This window comes from Podarcis tiliguerta (genome assembly GCF_965153285.1).
Source record: "Podarcis tiliguerta genome assembly, chromosome: 4".
NCBI classification, from domain to species: Eukaryota; Metazoa; Chordata; class Lepidosauria; order Squamata; family Lacertidae; genus Podarcis; species Podarcis tiliguerta.
Window position 1 is genome coordinate 72,566,768 of NC_139537.1, and position 9,815 is coordinate 72,576,582.

The following is a 9,815-nucleotide window of genomic DNA, read 5'->3' on the forward strand; positions in this document are numbered from 1 at the left end:
TTCAATGGTGCTGTCAAAATCTGTCTCATCTCTTTGTAATAGCTAGCTGTAAATCCATCTGGACCTGGAGATTTCCCTTTTTTCAACTCGTTTATAATCTCTCTTATCTCTTCGTTATCTATTGGGGTGTTCAGCTTGTCTTTCTTATCTATCGGGATCTTTTGCACCTCTTTTTCTTTTAAATATCTCTCTATTTTCCTCATATTGTTTTTTTCCTTGTTTTTATACAATTGTCTGTAAAAATCCAAAAATCATTTTCTAATTTCTTTTGGGTTGGTTATATCTTCTCCCTCTACTGTAATTTTATTTATTGTATTTTGTTCTTTTCTTTTCTTAATTTGCCAAGCAAGCCATTTCCCAGATTTGTTAGCAAATTCAAAGTTTTTCTGTCTTAGCCTTTTAATGTTCCACTCCACTTCTCTGTTAATTATCATAGCAAATTGTGTTTGCAACACCTTAATACTTTGTTTAATTTTTGAATTATTTGGTTTTTTAATTAGTTTTTGTTCATTATCCATTATTTGTTTGAGAATCTCTTTCTTTTCTTTCTCTCTGTTTTTCTTTTTAATTGAATTCCGTTGTATGAAGAACCCTCTCATCACTGCCTTGCTTGCGTCCCAAACTATACTCATCTTCGTACCTTTATTACAATTATCCTCGAAATATTCCATCAGTTTCTTTTGTGCATCTTGTAAAATTTTTTGGTCCTCATTCTCCACCTAAAAGTTCTTTCTTCTAAACCTTTTATCTCCAATTTAATTGGACTGTGGTCTGAAATTACTTTTGGTTGGATTTCAATTTGTGAAATTCTTGGGGTTAATTCATTAGAGATCCAGATTTGATCTATTCTGGACATTGACTGATTTGGCTCTGAGTAGAACGTAAACTGTTTCTCAAGTGGATGTCTCAGTCTCCAGATATCAATCAAATTACAATTTTTTGACATTTCAAAAAAAGTTTTGGGTAGTTTACCTTCTTTCGACTCTTTCTCTCTTAGTCTATCCATTTCTGTTGAGACTACCCCGTTCATATCTCCCATCACAATTATTTTTTGGTCCATATACTCAAATAATTTCTCTTCCAACTTTTTATAAAAATCAGTTTTATTTCCATTGGGTGCATAGATCCCGACTATTAACAATTTTTCACCTTGCCAAGTAATCTGTACAGCAATAATTCTACCTTCTTCATCCTTGAAAATTTGCTGAGCTTCTATTTTATTTTTGATATACAGAACTACTCCTCTTTTCTTTTCTTTATCAGATGAAATAAATTCGTTCCCAAGTCTTTTGTTGATCAGAATTTTCCTGTGTCTTCTTGCTACATGTGTCTCTTGTAAGCAGATAATATCCAAATTTTTCTTTTTTAAATATTGTTCCACCTTATTCCTTTTTTTTTCGTTCATCCCATTAATGTTCCAATTCCATATTTTTAACGCCATTATGTTCTTTATTATAGATGAAATAAGGGTTGTTGTAAATTACTTTTTATAGTGTGTTTGTTTCTTCTTCTACTTCTTCTTCCTCTTCGCCTTCCTCTTCTTCCTCCTCTTCTTCGTCCGTCCTTTCCCCTTTCTTCTCCTTTTCGTCCATCCTTTCCCCTTTCTTCTCCTTTTCATCTGAGTCCAATCCTCCGGTGGCTCCTATTCCTCCTGGTGTACCTTTATCTTTGTCGTCCTCTTCTTCTATTATCAATTCCTTATACTTTCTCTGGAACTTGCCTATCTCTTCTGGCCTGGTCAGCCTATGCCTCTTGCTTTTATAAACAAAGGAAATCCCTTCCGGATATTCCCATTTAAATTCGATATTGTTCTTCTTAAGAATTTGCACCATTGGTTTATATGGATATCTTCGTTTCAACAATCTAATTGGGATATCTTTAAAGATGATTATATAGCTGCCATCTATATATAGTCTTTTTTCTCTATTTCTCTGGAGGATCAAATTTCTCATCTCTCTGTCCTTAAATGTTATGAGGCAATCTCCTGGGGCTTTCTTTGATTTAGTTGTTCTCACTCTCATCCTAAATGCATTTTGAACTGTATTTTCCATTTCTTCCAATTGTATTTCCAACCATTGGGCTAGTTCTAATATTAATTTTTGTTTGATATCCTCTCCCTGAGTCTCTGGTACGGCCCTCAGCCTTAAATTCACTTCACGCTGCCGTAATTCATTCATAGAGATCGCATCCCACATCTCTTCCTGCCTTTTGTTTGTTTCTGAGAGCCCCACCTTGATCTTTTCGTCTTCCTTTTTCAGTTCTTTCATTTCCATTCTTGTCTTCTTCATTCCTTCCTCCAGCACATGTGTTCTCTTGGATACCTCTTTAATTTGCCCTTTCAGTTCATTAACCGTCTCATCTATTTTCCTATCCAATTTTCCAATCTTTGTATCTACTTGTTCTAATTTTGATTCTAAATTTTTTTCACTTTGCCTAATATCTGCAAACATTTTTAATATTTCTGCTTTGAAATCTGATTCTTGTTTCGACCCCTTTCTCTCAGCTGGGGTCCCCCCATTGCCTCCTTTCTTTTGTTGATGAGACATTGTCTCCAATTATATTGTTGCTTCTTTATTTTTAACAGTCACTTCAAAAAATCCCAAACCAAATTAATTCAGTCTTACTAACCAGGCACAGTCCCAATATAAAGGTAATTCAAACTTCCTTATTTTACACCTTTACCAATAGTTTCCTCTTTTTTAGCTTTTAACTTTGAAAGGCCTCTGTCCCAAAAATTATAATGTGGCCTCCAGATATAACCTCTCCACTATATAATCCTTGTTTAAGTTACCTATCACACTCAATTAAACCACTCTTCTTTAGAGTCTTTTTTAGAGCCTTCCGGACCGATTGGACTCTCTCAACTCCGGTTACACCCCCCAAGTTCCGGTTACACTCCCCAAGAAAGAAAAAAAAAAAAAAAGAAATGGTAAAAAAAGAGGGATACAAGAGAAAAAAAAAATGCAAAAGAAAAAAGTTAGACTTCCCTCTGGTTTTGATTTTATCTTCTTGCCACCAATTAGGCTAGATCCTCATATATATACAAATAAAAGTTGGTGAAAATAAAAAAGTATCCAATAACTTCCACAGAGAAAAGGACCAAAAAATGAAGAAAAAAACAAAACAAAGAAAAGAGCAAAAAGTTAATCCACTGTTGGCAAAAATTGAGAGACAGCCCCCACCTAAGTCAAAAATCACATATGCGGAAAAGGAAAAAAGAGGATGGAGGATATCGTTGGAAAACACGGATGCAGTAACCAGAGAAGGAGGAGTAAAAAGGAAAGAAAAAAAAAAAATTTGCAGATTGTATTTCCCTTCTTGTCCACCTGGTGTCTATAATAAAGTGAGTCCCAACTTTTAAATTCCTCAGTTTTCCAGTCCAAAATGATCAAAAATAATCATATCCAGTCAGTGAAAAAGTTTACTTTTTAATCACAGGGAAGGTAGTCAAGACAAAGTTTTCAAGTTAGCTAATCTTCTTCCCCCTCCTTGTACTCCAGCGTGCATAGAGAAGAAAAAAGCGACCAAAATGGAGTCGGAAGCTTCACTTCCGTTGCGCAGGACTTTCTTTTTTTTTTAAAAAAAAAAGATGACTGAAAAGGGACACTGGTATATTTTCACTCCTCTCCTTTTATCCACCGTTTCCTCTCCCGTTACAAAAAGAACTTAAAGTAGCCAATTATTAGTCCTTTTGCCCTCCTTTCCAACTTTCTCCCTCTTTACGTTACTTTGTATCTTCTTAAAGTTACTTCAAAAGTTGGGAGGAAGGAGAAACTTTAGCCGCTAGCGACGCTCACTCATTAGCCAGCTTTGCTTATACAGCTGCGTCTTAGCCGATTTCAGTTGACAGCTGAGCTCTTTTGATCTCTCTTTAGTCTCCGAATCCTTCCTTACTGCCAGTCCACCTTTTTATAAGCTCTTAAGGTTCGGATTTCTTTTTTTTAGAGAATCCAGCGCTCTCCCTGCAAGCTCGGGGCTTCGTTTTCCGGAGATAGTTATGGCTTCCCTCCGCCCGCGCTTCCCCCCGCTGTGCTCTTCGCTCCCTTACGGGAGTTACCTGACGGCCGGGAGGTCCGCATTTCGGCTGTGCGGGAACCAGTGTATCTGGACACCCTCCAGGTACTTTTCGGGGGGCCACTGCGCCCTGTGAAACCCCCTTTTTGTCTCCGAAAAACACGGGATTTTCCGCTTGAAAAATCCCCGCTTGCGCTGCGATCGCGCTGAACCGGAAGTCTCCAAGAATGGAGAGGTTTGATCTTCTTGCAGTCCATGGGACTCTCAAGAGTCTCCTCCAGCACCATAATTCAAAAGCGTCAATTCTTCGGCGATCAGCCTTCTTTATGGTCCAGCTCTCACTTCCATACATCATTACTGGGAAAACCATAGCTTTTACTATACGGACCTTTGTTGGCAAGGTGATGTCTCTACTTTTTAAAATGCTGTCTAGGTTTGCCATTGCTTTCCTCCCAAGAAACAGGCATCTCTTAATTTTGTGGCTGCTGCTATCAGGTGTTACATTACACAAACTACATAGGATCCAACTCCTAGGGGCCACGGGAGCTTCGGCCCCAAAATAAAATATTTGAGGGGGTAGGTCCCCCCCCCCCAGGTTGATGGGCATTCCCATTCAAATGGCGTGTATGCACTGCGTTATGTGATCAGTTATGAGGGGTGGGGCTTACCTGGGCTCACACCATATTTTATTCAAGTTGGTACCCTAACAGACTAGCTGTGAAGACCCTGCCTTCTTTGCCTTCAGTATTTTCGAATGTTGAAGCACAACTGCTTTTAGTGATAGCAAACAGCCTTTTCTGAGTCGGGTGAGAGGAACAGCTACAGTAAATGATGTATTATTCATATTGATGTATTATTCATATTAATACTACTACTACTTACTACTAGTATTAAGTAGTAATACTACTACTACTTACTACTACTACTACTACTATTAATACTACTACTACTAGTAGTAGTATTTAAATTTGAGTATGGATTATGGATACATCCCACCATGATCGGTACAATGGGAAACAGAAGGATGAGGCCGAAGAAAGGAAAGGAAATCCACACACAACTAAAATGCAACAGCATTATGTGGAATATGGCTCCTGTCTAGAACCATCCTCTGTTCAAAGATATGCCCTCTGTTAACTGGCAATGCTATTTTGAATTACTAGATCAGAGAGCGGCTTGCGAGAATTCATGGAGTTTATGCACGAGATGTGGAGTCTCTGTGGTCGAGATGTGTTGAATGCATTTGATCTCTCTCATTTCCCACTCGTTTGTGATGTGGGAGGTAAGTACCATACATTCTCACATGTCTTCCTATGCTGGCACTCCGAAATCATAAGGCTGCTGTTGTAGAACAGGAAACATCCCTCAATGACCCATGACCCAAACTCTGAACTATCAGACCCTCAGAACTGCAAAAGTGGTAAATGGAATGAAATGATTGAACAGCTACCTATCTGGTGTACTATCTTAGAGTTTTGCACCTGAGGTTTTGGGGAAAGCTTTGATATGCACAGCGTGTTCATTTTTTCCTTTGATTCTCCCCTTAAGGATGTAGTGGAGCCCTAGCAAAGGAATATATCTCATTGTATCCAAATTCTACAGTGACCATTTTAGACCTCCCTGAAGTAGTGGAAACAGGAAAGAAGCATTTTGTCTCCTCAGAGGAACACAGAATTACTTTTCACAAAGGTAAAATGTTGTTTTATTCTGCAAAGGTTACATCGTTTTCTTCCACTAACAGCCATGCATTAAGCAGGGATCGAGAATCAGTGACCCTTCAATTATGGCTGGACTACAATTTCCATCATCCCCGACCATGCTGACTGGGGCTGATGGGAGTTGAAAACCATGAGAACAGATCTGCCCAGAAGAAGAAGAAGAATAAGAGCTTGGATTTGATATCCCGCCTTTCACTCCCTTTAAGGAGTCTCAAAGCGGCTAACATTCTCCTTTCCCTTCCTCCCCTACAACAAACATTCTGTGAGGTGAGTGGGGCTGAGAGGCTTCAGAGAAGTGTGACTAGCCCAAGGTCACCCAGCAGCTGCATGTGGAGGAGCGGAGATGCGAACCCGGTTCCCCAGATTACGAGACTACCACTCTTAACCACTACACCACACTGGCCCAGGACTCTTATGTTCAGCTTTGCCTCCTTACAGGAGAAGCACCAGGAGACAGAAGTGCACACCTTATAGCTACAAATTTGAGAAAGATAAAATGAAGTATGCTTTCCCTAAGAATAATAATTCTTTCACTGGATCTCTACTTGTTTTATTTCAGGTGATGCTTTCAAAGATCCAATTCCAGAAGCTGATCTGTATATTTTGGTTAGGACCCTACACTGCTTTAGTGAGGAGAAGTGTGTGCAACTGCTAACCAGACTCCACAAAGCCTGTAAGCCTGGTAGGTGCATGGTGTCAAAGGTGTTTCCTGTGGGAATTAATCCTGATACTAATCTGCTTGGATTTCCCCATGCCCCCTTCCCCTTATGTCCGTGTACCACTCAGGCTCAGCTGCATTCCTTTATTTCTTGAGCTTCTGATCCCAGGATACTTGGGCAAAGTAACATACTGCTTTTTAATATGTAACGGTGCATCTTCCATTTCCTATTCCAAAACAGGTGGTGGAGTTCTAGTAGTGGAAATAGTTCTCAATGAAGACAGAACGGGGCCATTCGAAGCTCATATATATGGTTTGGTTATGCTGCTTATCACTCAAGGAAAAGAACGGACCCCATCAGAGTACAATGCGCTTCTCAGTGCCGCCGGCTTCAAGGATATTCAGCAAAAGAAAGCAATTCTCTTTGATGCCATTTTAGGAAGAAAATAACATTGACCAAGAACATTCTATGAACGTCGTGACTGAATGGATATATTTCAGCCTGATTCTTTGCAGCCATAACTGAACATACTTACTATCCTTGATCTTAGCGAAAAGGCTGAGAAGTGATAGCACTGAACGTGTTCAACCGCTATACTTTGTTTGGCAAATCTTCGCTATGTGGAAATATTTCCCACCCTTTAGCATTATGGTAGAATTCTAAGAGAAGCTAGGACAATAATAAAAATGGCTACATCTAAACCACTGTTGTATTAGTAGATTTCATATTTTTTCTTAGTAGTGTTTCTTCAGCTGTTTTTTAAACTACAACTTCCATCATCATCAGGTACCAGTGATCAGGGATGATGGGAATTGTAGTTCCAAAACAGCAAGTTGGGAAAACACTGATTTATAAGTTTTATAGAGAGATCTTGAAGCAGTTTCCTTCTTCTAGATGGTATGCTGGTTGGAGCTGATGGGAGCTGAAGTCCAGCAACATTAGGGAGGCCACAAATTCCCCATCCCTGTCTTAGAGTATTGGACCAGGGCCACAGGAAACTCCCATGTGAAAAGTAGAGAAGGTGTGATTTAGTCGGTGATCATCATCTTTGTGGGCTCTGGCTAGACCATTCCTACAAGCCGTAGGTGTGACATTGACATATGAGAGTGCTGGAGGTGAAATAGTTAAACAGGTTACCCAATCAGAACCCCAGAGGGACTATAAAACCAGCTTTGGGAGGGGCGAAGGGAGGAGTTCGTTGGGAGTTGGGTGGTTGGTTGGAGTGGGAGTAAATTGGGATAGAGTCTGTGGGTAGGTTGAGTTAGTGTAGCGAAATAAGCTGAGCCAGGAACAGGTAAGAGCTAGGAAGACAAGTAAATATCTGAGAGGTGGTTTAGTGAGTGAGAGCAGGTAGCAGAAGTTATAGGTCTGGATAGGCACCCCATGATTGTAATTGACCGATACCGTTTATGAAACCACATGCTTGTTAAACTGCAATAAATAAACAGAAGTTCATGCTCCAGTTTAACCCTGACTGGACTCAGTATTGTACCAGGTAGGACCTGGGTGGTGGCAGTGAGAAATAAAGTGGTGGCACAGGGATCAATAGACGGTGAAACGTCCGGGGACCCTGTGTGATCACCACAGTAGGTTCCATTGTGGCAGGAAGGACTGCATCCAAACTTGCCTTGACCCTCATGTTGCTTGCCAAATTCCTTTGCTTGCTTGATCCTAGTGGAGACTGAACCAGTACAGCAAAGAAGGCACTGCTCTCCATTCAGACAGGCCCCACCTCTTGCCTGCCTGCCTGCCTTCTTACTTGCAGGAAGACCAGGGAATGGCAGTGGCTTTCCTGTTCCTCCTACTGGGTCTCAGTGTTTTCACCTCCGACAGGGAGGAGCATGGGGACAAAGCTCGGATGAGTTGGCTCTGGCTCCACCAGTCATTGGCTCTGGGTCCACCTCCATTTGGCCTTCCTGCCTCCCACCCTACAAGTCTCAGTGGGCACCAGCCACCTCCTTTGCCATAATGGAAGATGTTATAAACCTCAGCCTTGTGACTGCCTTCACAATATCATTTAATCTGTGCATACCCTCCAACATTTCTTCAATGAAAATAGGGACATATTAATTAACTAATTAATTCCTTCCAGTAGCACCTGAGAGACCAACTAAGTTTGTTGCTGGTATGAGCTTTTGTGCGCATGTACACGAAAGCTCATACCAATAACAAACTTAGTTGGTCTCTAAGGTGCTACTGGAAGGAATTTTTTTATTTTGTTTCAACTATGGCAGACCAACACGGCTACCTACCTGTAACTAGAATACAACATTATTTATACCCCACCTATCTGACAGGTTGCCTCAGCCACACTGGGCAGCTTCCAACATGCCTAAAAACATAACAAAACATTAAACATTTAAAAACTTCCCTATACAGGGCTGTCTTCAGATGTCTTCTAAAGGTTGTGTAGTTACTCCTTGGCTCGGGGTTTGCATAATTTGGGGCTGCCATACAGCTGGAATTTCCCAGACATTGGAAACAGCGCCTGAGTGTATATCGCTTAAATGTCCATGTAGATTTCGGTTAATTTCCTTAAAAATAGCTCGAAAACTTTGGGCAAAACTAAAAAAAGCTCAGCAATTTTTGTGTCTGTACCTTCCTACGTTTGTCTGATGAAAATGGGGACATCCTAAGGAAAAGCAGGACATTACAGGATCATATCAGAAACCAGGACGGCTTCTGTAAATCTGGGACTGTGCTTGGAAAACATGGACACTTGGAGGGTCTGAGATAGTATTAATGACTCCGCTTCCAATGTGAAGCACCAAAACCACTTAAGACACTCTCAGGACTTTGCTTAGGGGTAGCATGCATATGCCACACACACAAATAAGCAAACAAGTCTACCTGTGGCTGCTAGAGTCAACTGTGGCAACATGTATTGTAAGAATAGTATAGTGTGGCGGAATGAACCTGAAGATTACTTCGGTTGTTACGCAGCTCAAGCGTCATCCAATTAAGGCAAAAATTCTGTTTCAGTGAAGGGAGAAAAAGCCAGATTGGTAAAATATATGGTACTTCGCTTCAAGGGAGCTATGAGGCTGTGTGCAGATAAAAAAATCACATTTTGTGGGTCTTGTATTTGAGAGGATGGGCAAAACTTGAATGATCTTTGTCTGATTAAACATTCCTTGTGAACTCTAGGGAAGAAGGTCCTAATAAAATTATTATCTTACCATGCCTGTCATTGAAGGATTGGGTTGCCTTTTGGGGTATACAAAAAAGGGGTGAATTTTTAGTTAAGAGTCAGTTATCTTATCACCATTGTACTCCTAGAACTGAAACAGTTGGAAAGGGGGGATTTGAGTTTTTGCAATCCTTCTGGCACCAGAGAGTCTAGCTTGACTTTGCACAGGAGCCTCTCTTTAAAAGGTTCCAAGGCCAGATACCAGATAAGGTGAGGCCAGAAGGAAATATTTAC

The 9,815-nt window shown here is 40.5% G+C and overlaps 1 protein-coding gene across 1 annotated transcript in view; it reads left to right on the forward strand.

Moving 5' to 3' along the window:
• Positions 1 to 7,856, forward strand: part of LOC310676848 (uncharacterized protein) — a 45,229-nt gene extending 37,373 nt beyond the window's left edge. The window contains exons 13-16 of the mRNA XM_083439025.1: positions 5,178 to 5,296; positions 5,563 to 5,703; positions 6,292 to 6,414; positions 6,632 to 7,856. Coding sequence (XP_083295151.1) covers positions 5,178 to 5,296; positions 5,563 to 5,703; positions 6,292 to 6,414; positions 6,632 to 6,840 — 592 coding nt within the window. The 3' untranslated portion in view covers positions 6,841 to 7,856. The remainder of the gene's footprint in view (positions 1 to 5,177; positions 5,297 to 5,562; positions 5,704 to 6,291; positions 6,415 to 6,631) is intronic.
• The last annotated feature ends 1,959 nt before the right edge of the window (positions 7,857 to 9,815 follow it).